Source organism: Carassius auratus, chromosome 8 (genome assembly GCF_003368295.1).
Source record: "Carassius auratus strain Wakin chromosome 8, ASM336829v1, whole genome shotgun sequence".
In the NCBI taxonomy this organism is placed as follows: domain Eukaryota; kingdom Metazoa; phylum Chordata; class Actinopteri; order Cypriniformes; family Cyprinidae; genus Carassius; species Carassius auratus.
In genome coordinates this window covers 18284272-18306926 of record NC_039250.1, presented here as the reverse complement: position 1 = coordinate 18306926, position 22655 = coordinate 18284272, and the positions used below count along the sequence as shown (strand labels likewise).

The 22655-nt window shown below is 35.2% G+C and overlaps 1 protein-coding gene across 2 annotated transcripts in view; it reads right to left on the bottom strand.

The window, feature by feature from the left end:
- LOC113107469 (GDNF family receptor alpha-2-like) overlaps positions 1-22655 on the bottom strand; it is an 82325-nt gene that overhangs the window by 23169 nt on the left and 36501 nt on the right. For both annotated transcript variants that reach the window (XM_026270008.1, XM_026270007.1), the window contains exon 4: positions 10259-10664. In XM_026270008.1, coding sequence (XP_026125793.1) covers positions 10259-10664 — 406 coding nt within the window. The remainder of the gene's footprint in view (positions 1-10258; positions 10665-22655) is intronic.

Sequence of the window (22655 nt, the reverse complement as noted above, 5' to 3'; positions counted from 1 at the left end):
TACCAGACGCCACCTGATTCAAATATTCCACCAACGTTAAATAGTAATGACTTTATGAATTTCTTCACTGATAAAATAGATAACATTATAAATACAATAGCGAATGTAGATTCTACAGCATCTAACACTTCAGTTTCATCCATCGCACCCAAAGATAAACTGCAGTGCTTTACAACCATAGGACAGGAAGAGCTAAATAAACGTATCACTGTATCTAAACCAACAACATGTTTATTAGATCCTGTACCCACTAAATTACTGAAAGAGCTGTTACCTGTAGCCGAAGAACCGCTTCTCAATATCATTAACTCGTCGTTATCTTTAGGTCACGTCCCAAAACCATTCAAGCTGGCGGTTATCAAGCCTCTTATTAAGAAACCAAAACTAGATCCTAGTGTACTGGCAAATTATAGGCCTATTTCAAATCTTCCATTTATGTCTAAAATTTTAGAAAAAGTTGTGTCTGCTCAATTGAGCACCTTCCTGCATAAAAATGATCTGTATGAAGAATTTCAGTCAGGTTTTAGGCCCCACCATAGCACAGAAACTGCACTTGTTAAAATTACAAATGACCTGCTCCTTGCATCAGACCAAGGCTGCATCTCATTTCTAGTCTTACTTGATCTTAGTGCTGCGCTCGACACCATAGATCATGACATACTCATAGATCGATTACAAAACTATACAGGTATTCAAGGGCAGGCTCTAAGATGGATTAGATCCTACCTGTCCGATCGCTACCATTTTGTTTACTTAAATGGGGAGTCATCTCATTTATCATCAGTAAAATATGGAGTGCCACAAGGATCCGTCCTAGGTCCCCTTCTATTTTCAATATACATGTTGCCCCTTGGTAATATTATTAGAAAATACGGAATTAGCTTCCACTGTTATGCTGATGATACTCAGCTATGTATCTCAACGAGAACAGATGAAACTTCCCAATTATCTAAGCTATCAGAGTGTGTTAAAAATGTAAAAGATTGGATGACAAATAATTTTCTCCAATTAAATTCGGATAAGACAGAGATACTAATTATTGGACCAAAAAACACTACACAGAATCTTGTATATTACAATCTGCAACTAGACGGATGTACTGTTACTTCCTCTACAGTCAGAAATCTGGGTGTTATATTATACAGCAATTTGTCTTTTGAAAATCATATTTCCAATGTTACAAAAACTGCATTCTTCCATCTTAGAAACATTGCCAAGCTACGAAACATGTTATCTGTTTCTGATGCAGAAAAGCTAGTTCATGCATTCATGACCTCTAGACTGGACTATTGTAATGCACTTCTAGGTGGTTGTCCTGCTTCGTCAATAAACAAGCTACAGGTAGTCCAAAATGCAGCAGCTAGAGTCCTTTCCAGGTCAAGAAAATATGATCATATTTCCCCAATTTTACAGTCTCTGCACTGGCTACCTATTAAGTTCCGTATCAGTTACAAATTATCATTACTTACCTATAAGGCCCTAAATGGTTTAGCTCCTGCGTACCTAACTAGCCTTCTACCACGTTACAACCCATCACGCACCCTAAGGTCACAAAACGCTGGACTTTTGGTCGTTCCTAGGATAGCAAAGTCCACTAAAGGAGGTAGAGCTTTCTCACATTTGGCTCCCAAACTCTGGAATAGCCTTCCTGATAATGTTCGGGGTTCAGACACACTCTCTCTGTTTAAATCTAGATTAAAAACACATCTCTTTCGCCAAGCATTCGAATAATGTATATTTTTAATTGTGAGTGTAGTTGCATCTGATCAAAGGTGCATTTTTATTCATTATCTTGGGTTAAACTAATTTTACTTTGTTGGATCAGCAGCTATGCTAATGATGTCTGTATTTTGTTTCTATGTTTCGCAACTAGGATTTACACAAGCTCCAGTCTGGATCCAGAACACCTGAGAAGAGATGATGCTGACCCTCAGAGGACCCCAGATGATGCTAACCCTGAATCAACAAACAGAACTAACAATTATTGCTAAATGTGTGACTGAATCATATAATAACTTAATTAATAATATTGATAGTTCATCGTCTAGCTGACTACGTCTTGTATTATTATTATTATTTTAATTTTTTCTAAAATCCTGTCAAATGTGCACAAACTACTAGCTACTACTAAATATTGTAGAAACATAATTTTCTGTAAAGCTGCTTTGTAACGATTTGTTTTGTAAAAAGCGCTATACAAATAAACTTGAATTGAATTGAATTGAAGTAGAAAAAGCCAGAGAAATGTTGATTATGCATCTTGGTGCTCACGTGAAGGGCAGCGGACTGACCCAGAAGAGAAGAAATTGTTGAAATCGTTTCAGAAAAAAAGTATTCTCATGGCTTCATAAAATGAAGGTTGAACCACTAATATAACATGGACTATTTCAACAATGTCTTTAAAATCTTTCTGGGACTTGATCTTAGCAGTTCCCTTGGTCAGAAAGCTCTTGGATTTCATCAAAATATCTTAATTTGTGTTCCAAAGATAAACAAAGACCTTATGAGTTTGGAACAACATAAGGGTGAGCAATTAATGTACTACTATTAACTGTACTGTGATACCTCATGTTAATATCTTTATATTGTACCAAAATGCATCATAACCATTGCAAATGTACAATTACAAATATTTTAAATACATTGCATGGAAGTGTAAATAGAAATATTTTAAAGCAGTATTTGGCAGTACCATATTTCAAAGACAAAGTAAGTTGCTAAAGTTTAGGTCATTTAATTTAATGCAATTTTAAATAATATTAGCTACATTAATATAATTGCAATTAACATGCATTTAGGTTTCTGAAAAAATACAGTTAGCAAATATAAGCATGACTATTTTTTTAATATATTACTTAAACAGTAATGTTTTGTGAATTATACTAAGGTATGCTTCTTTTTCACAAGGGCTGCGAGAGCATCACAATTTTTGTTAAACGGACTAAAATGTCTCAAGAACTTATGTTCCTTTCACATTTATAAACACAAGAAAACATTCTCTCTGAACAGACGCTTATGTAGACAATTTGGCGAACAGCTCAGTTATGCCCTTTTTTCTGAGTCATTGTGGCATTTCAGAGTATCAAGGTACAACACAGAAAATTGACTTTGAAAATGTGTTGATACCTCTGTTATTCACTTATCCCTTGCTGCAACATGCATATTTAAGTCTTTCTCTCACATCTGGCATTACTGCACAAAGATAAATAAACTCAGCAGTGGGACAGACTGCTCATTTGGCATGGTACCCATATTTGGAAAACACACCACATCCTACTGCACGAAAGCTTGTCAGTTCCATATACTTCTCCAGCAGAACCCTGACCCGGCTCCTATTGTGGAGGGATCGATAGCTAACCCTGTCAGTCGGTGCTTTATTTGCCTGAGCTGTATGATCCAAACCAGTCTTGACTGCTCCTATATTTGGCCCCCCACCAGTCCCCATTAAACCAGATAAACAACATTCCTATACTATAAATCAGAGCTAAACATTTTTGTGTATATTTGTGGGAGTGAAGTTGGGGTTGACTCAAGCAAGTGCTTCAGTACAAATGTTGCTAGACGGATATACTTAAACTACATTTATCATTCAAAAAAGAAACAAAAAAACAACACAATTGGTGTCTGATTTGGCTTGTCACGACCATCAGCATGGTAGCGCCACAATAGAAACAAATTTCAAACATGAAATGACAATGGCAGGCTTGAAATGCTCCCAATCACAACAGCGAAGAGCACAGGCTGCAGCAACAATCATCCTGAAAACAGACCTCTGAATCCATCAGAAGTGGAGACTCTGAAACATTTGATCTGACAGAATGACAAAACAAAGAAAAGCTGGTCAGATTGGTCTAGCTAATCTGCTAACACAGTAACAAAATTTGGTCTAAGAACTTTTTTTCTTTTTTTTTACATTCCCATTAATTTCTAAATATTCTATGAATGTTTAAACCATGTTTTAAATGTTCTAAAAACATGTTTTGAATGTTAAAGAAACATTCCATTTGATCATTTTTCAGACATCATGGGAACGTTAAATTTGAATGTTTTCTGGAGGTTTTGTAACAAGAAGTATAATTTAAAAAAATGTTAGATGTACATGGGGTGGGGGGACGATGAACGATATATAAGTACTGTTTTTTTGTTAATATTTTGAGAAAATTTTAAGACCTAATAACTTTGATCAAATGTTTTGTTAACATCATTGGAGAAATGTATGTGCATACAGTAACTATCAGAGAACCTTGCCAAAATATTAGCCAAAGTTCTGAGGCTGTTTAGACCAGTTCAAACCAAGACCATTAGTCTTATTTTTTTTTCTCTCTTAAGCGGGACTGTATGACTACTTTACAGATAATTTGGTCTAAAATGATTAATCATTTTGCAACTTAAAAATCTATTAAGACAGTATTCATCTAAAAATTATACCCGAGGATAATAACGGAAACATTAATCACCAATATGACATTGCAAACAGTAAGATAAATATGATCTCAGTGAATCTACCTCATGCAAATTAATTTATACCTTGTTCATTCAGCCTCACATTAAAATCAAAAGGCCTGTTCACACTAAGGACAAATGTCTATATTAGTGTCCACACCAACGGATGGTAAATGGTCAATGGACTGCATTTATATAGCGCTTTCAACAGACCACATGGCCATCCAAAGCGCTTTACAATTTGCCTCACATTCACCCATTCACACACACATTCACACACCGACGGCGGTGTCTGCCATACAAGGCGCCATCCAGCTCGTCGGGAGCACCTGGGGTTAGGTGTCTTGCTCAAGGACACCTCGGCACTTGGTCAGGTGGAGCCGGGGATCGAACCACCAACCTTTCGGTTTGTAGACAACCTACATGAACCACTGAGCCACTGCCGCCCCGGATGACATCATGTAAGTTGCAGTTGTGTTTCCTGCCACTTTAAATGCTCAATTTTTTCTAAAATCGGGTGGTTTTCCCTTTAATAAAACCATGAAAACTTGCATTGAATATTGAAGAGACTAACACTAAATAACACAGCATTAAGAATAAGTGGAACTGAGGGAGTATGTAAACATTAGAATTTAGTAAACAAATCATATCAGTAGTCATGCTGTTTATTCAATCTCTGGAAATTAAATATGCCATGAACTTTCACTCGGCTGAACTGCTCAGAATGAAACTCCAAATAAAGAATGGGTTTTGCTAAAAAGCTCAGTTATTCTGCTGCGGAAACTATTACATAAGATGGATAATACCAGGACTAGGATTTGGGTTTAAAAAACAAATGCATTAATTTGTTGTGTCATATTGACATAAATAGGGCATGGTTAGGGGCAGTCAACTCAAGCTCAACATGCTTTATGAAAGCAAGAAAACAGACTCTCATAAAGAGAGGAAAGACATGTAATGCCATTTAACTTGCTTGGTTGATTCTTATTCTTTTATTTCATTACTTCTTTTGTCACTTTGTTAAATATACTGTATACACACCATAAAATGGTTATTATAATAACTGCTGTATAAAAAAAAAAAAAAAAAAAAAAAAACTTTTTTGGCGTGTATATTGAAAGTTCTTGACAAAAATTATGATAAACATACAGTGTACATCATTTTTCATTGAACAATATGAGTAATTATAAGTTAAGTTTCCTTCAGATGTACATGAGGAAGGGAATAAACAAAAATCCAGATCTAGCTTGTTCCGACACAAATTAATCTCTGAGAGAAGACAGAGAATGGAAAAATGAAACCAGATACCAAATTCAAATTCATGTCACCCTAACATAATGTACATACATTCCTGATGCCCCTTGCAAAGGCCTAAAGCCACTGACCTCTAGTGACATTTGAACGGGATGAGATACTGACAGTGAATAAGGCTATTGAGACTGACTCAAACAGTGTTGAATAGTGAGGTTGTGGATCCTCCTGTGGCTTTAAACAGTCAAGCCCTATTTGAGGCCGCAATGTCATTCATTACCCAGTTCATCATGTATTCCTCTGCTCAGACAATGCCATCCCTCACAGCTCCGACCGCAGCCACAGCCAATGAGAGATGATGTGAGGCCAATTTCCACTGCAATAGATTCAAGCCATGAGGCGAGGACGGATGGGGATTGAGGAGATGGATGGGAAGGCAGGCTTATTGTTCCTCAGACCGGTACAGTTGAAGCACTGTATTAAGCTGACTGTGACATTCATGTTTAATAATGCCAGTTCAAACAGTGATCTGTAATACAAGATGGGCGAATTTATAAAAATGGAAAAATGTTCAATTTGATTTTACAGAATAATCCTGGCTGCTAGTTGCTTTATTTGCACAGTATAGTTTTACAGACCAGGGAATGTGAGCATTTTTGTCCCAGACAGTAAGTTAATTTGATTTCCAGGGAATGCATGAAGTTCTAAAACATATTTATATCATGACAACACTCCAAGAGTTTAGCATACTACTATACATGGCAAAGTTAGTGTGGGTCTTGGTGGAACATATTGGCAATGTTGCAGCAGCAGAGCAAGTACCAAGGCTCGCTACTGCCAATACATCCACAGACATGCTGCTGTTATCATGCAGGAAATTCTGCTGTACATGTAACATAAAAAAAAAAACATACCATATTTTCCGCACTATAAGGCGCACTTAAAAGCCTTTAATTTTCTCAAAAAATGACAGTGTGCTTTATAATCGGTGGGCCTTAAAATAAAATAAGTGTTTTCTATTCGAATATATTTTAAAATGTAATTCATCCCTGTGATGGCAAATCTGAATTTTCAGGAGTATTTATTCCATTCTCCAGTGTCACGCGTTTGGCTACTCTTTTTCTTCTTCTTCTTCTTTTTTGTTGTGAAGACCATGCTACATTTTATTTTGGGATTCTTTGATGAATAGAAGGTTCAGCAGGGCAGCATTTATTTAAAATAGAAATTGCTTGTAAATTAATGAAAGTCGCACATATATGTTGTCACATTGTAAAAAAAAAGGCTCCAAACATTTAAACAGTAGTATATATTCCCAGTCAAAGGGAACAGTAATTACCACAATGATGACTTCCAACAAGACCCAGCCATTTACACTCTTACGTGAAAGTGATGTGACATACAGCCAAGTATGGTGACCCACTCTCAGAATTCGTGCTATCCAAATTGCACACAGTAGTGAACACACACACACACACACACACACAGCGAACACACACCCAGAGCAGTGGGCAGCCATTTATGCTGCAGCGCCCGGGTAGCAGTTGGTGGTTCAGTGCCTTGCTCAAGGGCACCTAAGTCGTGAGAGATGCCTTTTCGCCTACATTATCTGTCTTTTTATTTCTCATAAATGCACACCCACATCAATACCTCCACAGACGTGCCTCCACACACAGCAAAGAAGAGATTTATGTCCATCCTTTGCAATCACACAAACATGGAGATTTCATGACTGCTTACATTGGGTGCAGCACAGCTTCATTAACAAAGAGCCTAATGCTAAACATAGCACATTTATGCCACGCAAGAACCAATCAGTCCTTTTAAAATTCATCATTAATGCTGCTTCATATCTCCAGTTAACTTATATATCTGATCTCTTCTTCAAAGTACATTCATACACTTCAAAGTCAAAAATCAGCAGGGAAACATGCAGTACAGATGATTCCCAGATTGAGCACTTGAACTATGCATCCACTTATTTAAAAGAAACAACAGGAACAGTGTGTTCTGTCCTATAAGAAATGTGTGTATGTGTGTTCTTGCATGCTTATTTATTTATTTATTTATTTATTTTCAATCATTCGAGGGAGTCTGCATTAATGCTCCAGTGATCATTTGGCTATGCATATGTGTTCAATGAATCAGTCAACGCTAAATGCACATTAATACCAAAGGCCATGTTAACAAGACCAAATTGTCTCAGAATTTGAAAGACATTAATGTGTATCAAATCGAATGAATAGTTTTCTTTGAAATGCAATATTCTGACATATCAGCTGTTCACACTATGTGGTTATTTCTGCTATATAGTCGAAAATTACAGATAACTACTCATCTACCCACATCTCCCAGCATAGCCACAGATTTAGCACCGGGATGCTTCACGGTATCTGTAGACTAAAAGCAAATCCGTGTTTGATGCCGCTTCTGTAATTTGCATATAATATGCATGACCCTTTCAGGTTTGTGAATTATCAAGCTTCTTTTCCTTTGGTGTTTCAGCACCAACGGTTGAACAAAAAGTATTTTAAATAAAATAAATTATTATGACTCTGAAACTAACTAAAATACATAGAAAAAAAAAAAACATATTATCATGGCACAACAAATATATAAACTTTTCAGGAAAAAATTATGGGAAAAAAAGGTTGAATTGCATAATACATGAATTCAGAATTACAATGTCAAATTAGAATAGTATAATCAGAAAATAAATTCTGATTTTATATCTTGTAAAATATAAAAGATTATAAAAACAAAAACAACAACAACAAAAAACCCTGAACTGTGAAACCTTTTACAATTGTGAAGCATTTAATGGTTTTCAAACAATGGCCATCCTAATACTAAAACTAAAATACATTTTAAATTGAAATACTGAAATGAGAAAATACACACGACTATAATCATTTGTGTGTGGGCTGATTTCTTGACAGGTATTGATAGAGTAATCCAGCAATGGTCCAGTGGTAAGTGGCAGTGGATAAGCTTGTGTTAATAAAATGGTTGGCTGTTAAATCACAGGGAAACACAGTAAAAGTGATGTACTAATGTTCGGTTCTGCCTAATTGAACACTGTCTTGTCAATTAAGCAGAAAGTCTCTTCTGTTTAATAGAAGGTTCTTAAAATGTCCGCAATTACTTTCCTGGCAAAGGCTCAAGGCACTAATAGAATACGGTAGAGGGAAAGAGCAGGCCTTTTTTAAAGCAACATTAAATGCATCGTGTTCAACATTAAAATTAAATGGAAAATGAGTGTAAGGTATGCTTAAGCAAACATCAAATATAAACTTAACATTCAATTTAACAGGTATTCAAATGTAGTGTCTGCTTTCTGGGGTGTTGTAATGGTTAAGGTCCAGAGCAGTTAACTGGAAGGTTGCTGGTTCAGCAAAGAGTGAGTCATGAGCCACAGCAACCCTTGAGCACAATGCACATTACTACTAAAGCCCCTGAGCGAAGCACTTAAAGAACCAGTTCATCCACAAGACCTTCCACACCCAAATGGCTTTCTTTCTTCCTTCAAACCTAAGAGGGCAGTTTTTTTTTTTTTTTTTTTTTTTTTTGCACAACATACTGGACAATCTTTTTAATATCATGAAAGTGAATAAGGAATAGGGATGTCTCTAAAGTGTCTTCACTCCAAATCTTCTAAAGTCAATACAGCTGTTGTGTGTAAAGAATAGATGTTGATATTTTATAATAATTGTATTGTGCTTTTGTGTCCTTTTGAAGCTTGAAAGAACTAGAGCCTTCGAGCTTCAAGAAGAAAACAAAAGCAAATTGTAAGCCATTTTATGAAGCAATGTTAATATATATATATATATATATATATATATATATATATATATATAAAATTTTAAGTGAATAATGACTTCTGGTAACACTTATACTAAGATACTTAATACTTATAATGCATAATATCAAATATGGCACGCGAGTTATGCTAGACTGTTAAATATATTTACAGCATAAATACAAAAAAAAAATATATATATATATTATTGAAGTACAAAAAATACTATTTCAGGTTTCCTGCTTCAAAATGTGTTGCTTAGCATTTTGTAATTGTTTGTGAAATTTACTAGCAATTACTGAGAGAGAATTGTAAATCATTTTCAGTATACTTTTAAAATACATTTAAAAAGTAAATTATATGTTGCTTACATGTTTTTTTCAAGCTTAAAAGCATCTGTACTCATTCATTGCAAGTAAAAGAGCTCTTCTCTTTTTATGTTCTACAGAAGAAAGAAAGTCATTTGGATTTAGAATGACATTAAGATAAGTCATTTTTGGATGAACTATCCATATAACCCCAGATCCAAGGGAATTTTCTCTGTAATGAGTTTGTGGTTGCTTTTCCATGGCGACTTTGTGGGGAAGCCATGGTTATAAATAAAGATTCAAGAGTTACAGATTTATGGAAACTGTAACTTACTATGTTATGGCCTTCTTAAGATGAATCACTTGTTTTGTAGCTATGGTAATTGGTTTTAGATAAAAGCATCTAGTAAATTAATTAATGTCAATTTAATTCAGAACTACCATGAAATGGCTTTCTTACCTGCAGTGCACGTCAAGACGGCAAGTGCTGCGCAGCTGAAGACAGTTGGGTTTGGTCTTGTCCTGATAGGAACAGGAGGGTACAATGGTCTGTCTCCTTCTTTCAGCACAGGCCTGGTCCTTACAGGAGCAGAAGAGCAGCCCGTAGCTGTATTGCGAGTCAACACGCTCAAAGAACTGGCGCAAGGCCTTGTGGCAGCGCTTTCTGTTGCAGCTTTCCTGCGACTGAGGTTGTGAGGGCTGCTGGCCCTGGGTCTGTGCACGGGTGCAGGTGGAGATGTAGTTGGATCGCTGACGCTTGCAGTTTTCATTCAGGTTGCAGGCTTTGGTGGCGTCCAGACAGGGGTTGCATGGGCGGCTGGGATCTGAGCAGTGTGGCTGGCCTTTACTTGTGCCAGAATGTATGCCTACGAGAGGAGAGCAGGAAAAGATAAGTGAGATCGAACGCAAGGGTGTTTGTGAGAATGATATAAAGAGAGCAAGAGGGGAATTGAGAGTGGGTGTGCAAAGGGAAAAAAGAGACCATGAGTTGCAATGTCCCACATACTCTCCTTGACAGATGAATAGGACAACTCCAGCACAACAATGAACTCTTTAGATCTGTTTCCAAGTCAGTGGGACGCTTTTGGAATACGCACACACAGATGTTGGTACATGTATAATTATGAGGATTTTCCATAAGTGTAATGTTTTTTTTTTTAATATACTGAGCAAATTATATTTTATATCCTCTAACCATAACTCCACCCTTAACATTTATACATTTTTAATAATAAAAAAAATGTTTATTTAGTGGTTTGAATGATGGGAGAGCTGGATGTCCTCATAATCTAGGGCAGCTAACTCGAAACCTGAATACATGCTACATTGTATTCACTGGCCCCTTATAATGTAGGTCACACACACATACTGTACACACACACACATTGGGACTCTCCATAGACATTATGGTTTTAATACTGTAAAAACCGTATTTTATATAGCCTACACCTAAACCTACCTCTTACAGGAAACTTTGTGCATTTAGAGATAAAAATAAAAATAAATAAATAAAAACACAATTCTGTATGATTTATAAGCCTTTTGATTTATGGGGAAACCGAAAGTGTCTCCATAAATCACCTTCATGTTGTAATACCTATGTTATACCCATGTCATTATACAAATTTGTGTCCTCAAAAACCACATTAACATGCACACATACACACAGACAAATTGCATTTTTTATCTTAAATGCCCAACAAGGCTGCATTTATTTGATAAAAAATATAGTAAAACACTAAAACGCTATGAAATTTTAGAGTTAAGCTGCAGTGTTTCTGCACATTTTTTCTTGAATAACTCGTACACAAAAGCAGTATGCATTCAGAGCCCCGCAAATATGTTCATGTGCATTCGGACCCTTTTTGTAAATAGCCTATAATTCTTAATATTAACATTATGATGTATAAATAATGAAGCGTATTCTATATGAAATTATGAGTTGAATCCCATTGATTAAAAACTTGATATCAAATGCATCACTCTACTGGTCATCTTCAGCGGGTGCAGCTCAAAACAGAAATGCAGAACATTAACTGCTAAAGTTTTAGGCTAACGTTATAATGAGAACACTATTGTAAAAACAAATAAATAAATAAATAAATGTTACAAGTTATAATTTCATCGACGTTAAGTGTTAGCTATCTGTTCATCAAAACATAAAACATTATTTACCCCGTTTATATCTGCAAGGTGCCCGTTGCACATTTTCTCTGTGAGTTAACATCAGTAATTATGTTAGTTAAATGTCTGACTTGACTCTTGTTACAGTTTTTCTCAGTCACTTTGGTACATTTCTCAAATCAGAATTGAAGTTGTCAAAACTACCTGTTCAATTCTCACATCATTGTGTCACTTGTGCACATCAAAAAAGCAGTTTCTCATTTCTTTGAACAAGTTGCAAATGCTTTGGTACATCCATGCAAATGATTATGTGCAATTCTCTGATGTTTCCTATATTATCAGTTGCTAATGTCATGTTGCTCGAAATTTATTTTATATTTTTCTGTGCAACAGTCTTACCCCCCAAAACATCGGGTCTTTAGTTCATTGTATAAGTCATTAAATGCAAAATGGTTAATCTAGTTGTCATAAACTGCCAAGCACATTTGATTGTCGTATCCATAAACTATGACACAAGGACTTGTCATTCTGATGGCACTGACATGCTCATTGACAAAGATATTTATTTTTGAGCGATTAACTAAGGACTTTGAGCAGGAGACTGGCTTTGCAGGTAATCCATGGTGTTTTGCTATTTGTACGAGTTGTTTTGAGAAATGCACTTACTGTTTTGCAAATTGTGAGTTTTATTCGAGAAATGTACCAAAGCGACTGAGAAAAACTGTAATGTATTTTGCCCCGCCCCCAAACATATGATTCGACTATCAGTCGAATAATGGCAAGATTCGAAAATTCTGATTCGACTATGAAAATCCTTAGTCAGGGACACCCCTACTCTAGTCTTCAGTGTCACGCAAAATTACTAATGGTTCTTATTATTATCAATGCTGAAACGTGTTCACAGCTTAAAAGCCATGATACTGTTTTTATAGGACAGAATGTTGAACTTTTGAACAGAAGGTTCAAAAGAACATTGTTTATTTGAAATATAATTGTTTTGTAACATTATGAATATCTGTACTGCCTTTATTTTTGTTTTGTTTTTATTCAATTAAATGCATCCTTGTTGAATGATTATTTTATTATAATTTTATCCCAGATTTTATGCATGCATATCACGATTTCCACATCAACATTAGCAGCAAAAACTCTTTTTTTTTTTTAAATAAATGAATCCAATTAGTTTTAAAATATATTAAAAAGCAGTTTTTTAAACATAATACTATTTCACAGTGTTACTGTTTTTATGGCGTTCTCATTCAGAAATCTTCCTAATGTGCTCATCTGTCAACCTCGGTGTGTCTGTATACATAAAAAAATAATAATAATTGCCAAAATTCCTCTGGCTCAGAAATGTGCAAATTCATCCTGAGTTTGCATGGGCACAACACTTTTGCTGTGGATAATCTCGCGTAATCCTGACCTTTCACAGAACAAGGTCGTGACAAAAGAATGGATATGAATCATTGGCTGTACCCTTGCTAAAACTTAAAGATGTTTAAATGTATTATCTAAAACCCAACTAAACTGATTACTGATCCCTCAAGTGGTGTGTATACTGTATATACTGTAATAGTGTACAGTGCAAACGACTGATAACCACATTCAAGATAAAGAAAAGTGAGAAATGGGAAACAAGGGCATGTATCCAGCTGTGCGACGTCTATAAGTGTTGCATTATAGGCAGCTGAATGAAGTGTTCAGAGGATTGGGGAACTATCAGCTGGAGACTGTGGGGAAGTTCTGGACCTCTAAAAGTGTATGAAGGTCGGCATTGATATTTTGCCCTAATAGTGTCTCCAGACTCAGCTCTGGTGATTGGAGAGAGAGGAAGCGAGAGAAACTAATAAAACCCAGTGGGTGCTGGTATAACTTTGAGAACAGATGGTTTATCAGACCCCTTGTGGAGACTAAAAGATTAATTTCATTCCAAACATGGTTTTGTTACTTATGAATAAAGTGCTAATTATCTAAATGTCGAAACTGTTTACTCTAAATGAGTGGAAATATAATATTTATGTAAATAAAATCGGAGCAGGCATATAAATTACCTTGTGTTATGGCATCTAAGGACTAAGAGAAACATTAGGGATTTTTATGATGTCCTTTGAAGATATTTTGAGACTGATTGATATTAATAAATATCTTGATGTTTGAAGGGGTTATCTTGGTTTCAAAGACATCATCGCTCAGAGGTAGTGTATTTACAAAGTAATGATTAATAACGCATGTTCAGATTCTTATCATTAATAAGACATGGAAATTTACATTTATATCAAACACATCCTTCCTCATTAAAGACAGGCCTCATCTGTGTTACAGATTTATACACTTTATGGAGATCTGGACTCGTGATTTCACCTTCGGCATCCCAGCTTGATACTAATAAAAGGATCTGTCAGATATTTTATCATGAAATAACACAGATTGCCTCCAAGCTTAAGTATCACTACAGTTAAATACAGGAGGGACTCCTCCATGCAATCAATACAATTCAGAACAAGTGAAGCATCTCTTCCTGGTAACCTCGCTCCCTAAGCTTTTTTAGGCTTAAAAAGTTTAGCTCCCTGAGGACCAAAAACTTCAGAAGTAGATCTACTGATTTACTCTGAATTTGAATTTGAAATGTGAAAATACAGCCACCACCAAATACCTCACAAGTAACAGCAATATATATATATATATATATATATATATATATATATATATATATATGTATATACACTTTTTTTTAAGGGCACCTTTTATTCCCCTACAATATATAATAAGTCTCAGGTGTCCCCAGAATGTGTCTGTGAAGTTTCAGCTCAAAATACCCCAAAGCTCATCTATTATATCATTTTGAAAATGCCTATTATGAGTTGAAGCAGAAACATGTCTCTTTAAATGCAAATGAGTGCTACTCCCGGCCCCCTTTTCCAGAATAGAGCTGTGCCTTTACAGCTTGTACCACAGATACTCTGCTATAAAAATAAAATAAGAATAAAAACATCTGTTTGGTTTAGATGATCATGTCTATTGCACTGAAATCATGCGTATCATGCTGGTCAATGTCCGTCAACAGTCGCAGGATTGTAAAATGTGACATTAAATGTTATTGATTATGTGATTGCCTGAGACACTACTTATTATTTATGAGGATTAAAAAAAAAAAAAAAAAGGTGTATTTTTATCATCATAGGGTGGTTGTGTGCACACAGTGCCAAAACAAATTTATGTTCAAATGTAAAAGTGAATTTTGCATAATAGGTGCTCTTTTTATATATTTTTCCCAGAAGACAATACAATAAAAATTTCAACTAAGAACATTATTTTGCAATGCAATCTGTGGCTATTTAGAGTGAGATGACAATGTTGTAAAAGCATCCTGTAATTGGTGCAATCTTATGTTTCCATAATAATAAATTTAAAAGTTCTTGCTCTCAGTCGACAAAAGCCATTTGCAACGATCTGAATGCATGGCAAGCAAAGGTTACCCGGATCTAAAAATACTGTGTGGTTTTAGAGTGTTTCTAAATTTGATTCAGTAGTCCTCATGCTCTTTTGTCCTGTATGTGTGAGTCTGTGTGTGTGTGTTGTAAGAGAGCAATTTTAGGTGTGTATCACAGTGGAGGAAGAAGCCGTAAATGAGGTATGAAATTGGTTGGTGAGAATGTACATAAAAAAAAATAAAAAAAAATCCGTCCAGCGTCTGGAGGTCAGAGGATGCTGCAGCACAGACTGCACTCTGCATGCACAAACATTTGCTTGGCTAAAGAAGGAATAGGAACTAAACAGAAGCAAACAGAACAAGATACTGGGAGATGTTCAGATATTTTGCAATATTATAGACAGGGATTTGCAGTGGCCCAGAGTCCAAAACAATAGTGGTGCAAGTGTGAATTCAACCAAAAGGTTTTAGAAATTCAAATCAAATAAGACACTGAATTTGAAAGAAATAGAGAACCATAAACCTGTTCTTGACATCTGCAGAGGACCATTTGAGTCACAAAAACTCCACAGTCAGATAAACAAAAAGTGAAAGTGACAAAGGAATAAAAAGGATTTACAGTTTTTTTCTTTCTTTTCTTCCTTTTCAGCAAGAATACTGGATGAAGCACAGCCTGTAAAACAAATTGTTACCAGTATACCCTGCTGGTAGCTCACAGTACACAATTTCTGTCTAATATAACCAGTACAATAGCGATAGTCTGAGTTTTTAAGGTATCATATGGGTGTATTTAATGTGCCAAGCAAATAGTATCTAATAGACATGTGCCGGTATTCGATAATGCGATATTTCACGGTAATGAATATGCATGGTATTGTAATCGTGGGCACTTCTAAATACTTTAAATAATTATACATTACAAATTATTCAGAATTTGAAATGCATTTTAAAAATATTAAAAAAATATATTTTTCTTTGCCATCAACTGGTAAAATGCACAACAATGTTGTATGCTGCTTAAAAGACGTGTTTGTGCTCTGATGCAAACAAGCACGCATGAGACGCATAAGGGGGAACATGTGAGAGACGCGCTTAATGAAAGCTCATTTACTCTCTGACAGCAGATGACGCTAAATTGCAGAAAAAGCAGCCATTACTCTGGAAACCCAATAAATAAAGCAGCTGCCTTACTTTCTAAAACGTATTTAAATAGCCATTTTTTTTTTTTACATTTTAATCTGGATTACAACATACCCTAGATATTGTTTATTATATTGTTGATATTGTGAAAGTGTTTTGATCATTTATTGTTCGTTCACACTTTACATTAGGGCTTCATTAGTTAACAATAGTTAATTCATTAGTTAACATAAACTGCCAATGAAAAATTCTTCTGAACATTTATTAATCTTAAGTATTCCAATATATAACACTTTGTTAAAATCAAAAATTGCAACTGTTATTTAATGAGCTAACATGAACTAAGAGTTGTATTTTTTAACAAAGTTTAATAACTTCTGTAGCAAATGTAACTATTTCTCATAGTGAATGCATTATTAACTAAAGTTAACTAATGAGATCTTATTGTAAAGTGATACCGATTGGTCTTTATAGTTCTTTGGCACTTTAATCTGTGTAACTTTAACAATATATATTTTTCTGTATTGTTTTATCGTATAGTTATTTTTGTTATAAGAAAAAAAGTTATTAAACCTGTTATACTGTATTATGACTACTTTTATAAACTAAATTTCAATATTGCAATAATACCGTATACCTTTATAAATACATTAGAAATTAATCTCAACATGAAAATTTGATATCGGCCTATCCCTAGTATCTACTACTGTAGGTGCTTCATGATGCCATAGAAGAACCTTTTTGTCGAAATGGTTCCATAAAGAACCTTTAACATCTGAAGAACCTTTAGATTCTTATGTTCTTTAGATTATAAAAAATAATGTGAATAATATAGTGTTTTGTGTAATGGACGGCTGAAGGGACAGCAGGTTCAGTCTGGGTTATTCACTGCTCTTGGCACTGCCTGTGTTGATTGCAATTAGGACAAGTGCCACAGTTTAGATGTAATCTACTCTGAGGTGCGTGAGCTCGTTAGAAAGTCTTTAGCTTCTACTGTTGCTGCGAGGAGAATGGGAGACCTTTCTTTACTTCTCATTAATCATTATCTCCTTCTGTTATAATACTTATTGGGAGAGAGAGGAAGAGAGAGATGAAGCGATAGAAAGAGAGATCCAAACTTTTTCAGTCTGCTGTACAGAATGAGTCCCCGAGGTTCACTTATAATATTAGTAAAACAACTCTGCAACAAAAGACTCATAATATGCTTTTTATGACCATTTTATTCCATCTTTTTGACCTGAGGAATTTAATAGCTTTTATTATTTTTTATCCAATTCGAAAAATGCATGATCACCACTTTATAATAAGGTCCAATTGTTTAACTTTAGGCAATGCTTTAAGGGAACAGTTCACCCCAAAAAATAAATTTTTAGGCCATCAAAGAGTTTGTTTATTTATTTGGGAACGGTGCGAGGCCGGTGGAGTGATTGGGAAATGAGCGACACCTGCTCGACCCACCGGTCTCGAGTCCCACAGAGGAGATTGGAAGGATACAAAAGAGGAGTGACGACAGTGAAGGACAAGAGAGAACCAGGCCTGAACTTTATTTTGTGTTTTGGTTTTGTTTTTGCGTGACAGTCGTCCATGAGGGGCTGTCGCGCTGTTTTGTGTTTATTTTGGTATTAAAAGTTTGATTTGAATGTTCACCGGTTCCCGCCTCCTTCTTTGCGTGATTAGGAGGTTTGTACTCCGTTACAGTAACAAATATATGTCAATATGTGCTACACTAAAAAAGTTTAAGGTCTTAAGTGGTTTTGCATTTAAATGGATTCATCTGTTGCAGAAGTACAGAATGAGTTGCTTTTGCTGTGAATTTTATTTTTATTTTTTTATTTTTTTACTGGAGAGGAGTTTCTGACTGCTGAAAGTTACAGTAATGATCTCTTTTATCCCTAAACATCTAGGAAAATTTCATTTCTCATTATGTGGCTCATCTGATTCTGTGTGGACACTTCTGAAGTCTAAAACTGTTTAGTTTCTAACTTTAGCCATCAACACGGATCGCAAAGGCACTGTCTTGTTGTGGGTTTAATAATCAGTGGCTATGACCGCTTGTTTGTTTAACGCCGACCATATCTCATTCCCTACTGACAGGGATGTCACATGGTAAACAAAGTCTCATTACATTTCTCCCTTGAAGGGGCACAAAGGCAACAGTGAAGTATGAATTTCAAATGTGCTTGTACAGTTAATATAGCCAGCAGTAAAGGGAAAAGAAACAATATATGCGTAAGGTAATAGGAAGAAGGAAGATAACAATGTCTTGAACTAAGGTTGCATTGGGTGTGTTTCCTTTGAACGGAATGAAGGGGGCGAGAAAGAAGGAATTGGTCTCAGTGGCTGAAGGTTATGTTTTACACTCTAACTTGTAAAAATCTTTACAGTTTTGCACAAGTTTGTCAGAACGCTTTTGCTCTCATAAAATGCAATGTTCTGTAGCAATATATGCATGAAGTGTAATACACATTTCTTCAGTTTTTTGAAGAGGTCATCAAAATATTGACTTTTCAGTCATGAAATATTAATTATTTAAATGTACATTTAATATGGTAGTCAAGAACTCCATGTAAAATACATCATTTTTGAGAGTAGAACCCCCTTAATGTATACTATACTATTTAAAATATTTATTAAATTATTAAATTTCAATATTATTGTTTTTACTGTATTTTTGATCAAATGCATGTAGCTTATGTGAGCATGGTGAGAAAATTGTCTTTTTTTTTTTAAATAGGATAATAATATTAAAATTAAAAAGGGATTTTTTTAATTGTAATAATATTATTGTAATAATTGTAATAATGGTTCTAAAAAAAATGCATGGCAATTTTCTAACCATGTCGAAAAAGTTTTTAATTTACTTAAATATATTTGGTGTTTATATGATTATAGTCTGATCAGATCAGATGCATATATATATATATATACAAAAATCTTCATTGCTCATATTGTCACTGATATTACTGATGTTTTTAATGGTTTCTTAATTATACATTTAAATATATGTATATACTGAATTTCAAATCAACCTTTTGTAAGCTGGATAGTCAGCATTGTTTGAGCTGCAGGAACTGAACATATAGTCTTTTCTAATTTCAGCCAGAAATCTCTAGAAAGCTTTCACTGCCAGGTGTGAGGAACTCAGTGCTATCATTGGCTCTGCATGCTGTCTCAGAGCATCGCTGCATGTAGCTATCGCTTCATCTCCCCTAAGGACTTAGCCTGGCAAATACACCCAATCATTTCCAGTGTTGAACTCAGAATAGAAAAATGCTTGGGGCGATATGGACAAAGTGTATCCCAAAAATGATAAGGTGCATTTAACATGTAAATTGTATCAAATATCCAATTGCAACACAAACTTAACAACAAACAGTAATATCTAAATTTCTGTACATTTTTCATATCATGAAATCAACAATCTCACTCATGCATTGCTCCAATTCCCTTTACACACATACAGTATGTGTGTGTGTGTGTATTTGTGTGCACTTAGTAACTGCATGTTCTGAATATGAGCAGAAAGCTCATAAAGTCTCGCTTTTATTACTCGTACTATTATTGCCTACTTCTTCGGCCTGTTGTGACAGTAATGGTTGGCAGTGACTATAAGAGTGGACCTCCATTATAACACAGAGCAGCAAATAAACACTACACTGAGCCACTAAATGCAAGGAATGGTTATGAAAGAGACTGCCATCATTCAATCTGTCAGTCCAAACACTGTTTTATTGACACAGAAGATCTGATCCGGAGCTAGTGTAAATCTAGAAGCCACTATCAGTATAAAAAACTCAACCTGCAGAGATTATACTCTCATGCCACCATAATCTCTTTTCCGCTATTTTGCAAATACCCTTTCAGACTCAGTCACTGAAATTCTTTCAAACATTCAATGTTATGGGGTTGAATGGGTAGCAAGCTTTCAAACTAAAATCCATGATGTAGGATTTAATTATGCAGGCATTTTTGAAGTGGTTTCTTAGTCTAAAACACTACATTTGCTATATTTTGTGCACTGACTGAAATATCTTTCAAATGTGTGTTAAATATAAATCAGACATGTTTGACTATGCTAATGTTGATCAAACACAGAATACGTACCAACATTTTGCATTATGATTTGGTTTTTCTTTTATATCCACAGTGGTTGTTATCCAAAACCACCTATTTTCTCAAAAAAAAACAAAACAAAACAAAAAAAAAATTCTGATCGATTCTGATTGTTCAACAAGTTTTCATTAATAACACATAGATAAATAGTTTATTTATTTATTTATTTTTCAGAAGCTCAAAGAGGCTGTGTGTGCCCAACTTAAAAGAAACTAAATGTCACAAAATATAAAGTTTCCTACTTTAAACTCTAAAGATAAAAAATAACAAGCAATTTCTCACAGACCACTGTGCCTGAAAGGGTTCAGTTAATTTATATTCTGCTTTTTTTCTATTCTTCTGTTTATCTGCTTTTCTTTTTCTAGTGGCTGATTCTGTCTGAAAGTGTTTCTGCTTGCCAAGCTTGAGGGATTTGTCAAAAGAAATGAAAAAGAAAGTGAACAAGCTGGAGAGAAGATTCTCCTGTTAATAGAGTCCTCATCGCCACCTGAAATGACCCATGAAGAGAGTCTTATGTCATGTCATAAAAAGCTGTGTCATATTTCAGGCAGACAAATATTTTACACCCTCGCCAGATATCTATCACATTGAACACAGAATGTGAACCACAACGTGAAGAGGCGCTCTGAGATCCTGAACTGTTGGCCTTTGCGGAAGGAATGTTTACAGGTGTATTCCACACAGCAAATCTGTATAATTCAAAGTATTATGGGACATTCAACTGAAAATTTGTCTTTTGATATGATTTGTTTAGTAGTATTTCACTGTACAGAAGTCCGATTCTGCTACCTGACAAATAAATAAATACGTAACTAAATTAATAAGGTAATGGCAATATTAGATCTATGTATCGTTTCTTTATATTTCAATGTGCATTCCCAAAATTCACAATTATTTTTTCTTCCTTGTAATTTCTCAATATTAATTGACTTTTATTTATATTTAACAATTTAGAATTTAATTAGGGTAATTTGACTTAATATATCAAAATGTGATTAACAAACCAGTGTGTAAAATCACAATGTGTCTTTTAAATTATTATTATTATTTTATTTTTCATGTAATTGTGACTATAAATCCCAATGTAACCTTATTGGCTCTATCAGTGTCTTTTGCTAGATTCAGCCTAATGCAGTTATCATTTTCATGTCCAGTGCCACAGTGTTTAAATGGCAAACGCACTTGTGCCCATCTGTTCACCCATGGGCATGCTGGTTTGAAAATGAGGTTTGTTCAGGTGCATTGTTGGCAAGTTGCTATTTTGAGGCAATTGAAAACAACTGCACCATTGACCAACTAAAACCTGGTCTAAAGTCAAAGATAGTGTTTTTTTTTATTTATTTAAAGGGTGCATTAGTAATATGCACTAGGTGGGTGCACAACCTGCGTACACTCCTAATTCTCCTAATTGTGAAATCGTAGTATAACTACATCTTGCAATTGTCTCTTGTAATTTGACTTTGTATCTCAGAATGTTAACTTTAACAAAATTCTTATTGAAATCCCCATGTGTGTTTAAGGTTTTTTCTTTGCCAATACTATCAACTTTCTAACTACAGAGAAACATCAGTAGCTCTCCCCATGTTATGAATCCAAGAATTTGTATCGCAGCAGCCGGACCACAGAGGGATGGTAATTAATGTTGCCTGATCCTAAATATGGCACACAGGGCTGTTCCACTTCTTGGGAGAGATCGGGAGAGATTCCCGCCAGGGAACGGATACGGGCTGAGAGGGTCCGTCAGCTTCACCCTCAATTTGTCAGTGTTAGTGCTGCGGTCCACTTGTTCCTCTCACCCTCTGCAGTAAATGAACAGACACAGCCGGTCTGGAATAATGACTTGGGCTGTCACATCAAATCAAATGGTGCCATCTCAATCTGAGAGGGCTGTCAGTGAAACGTAATGAGACGTATCTCTGACCTCCTTTAAAAAAAAGGATTTTAAAGGTTTAATTACAAAGAAGCCACAGCATTTGGACACTGTCTTGATTTGATATGAAGAAATAGTTAATCCAAAAATGTTTTGGAAAAGTGTAACGGTGAGTAAATG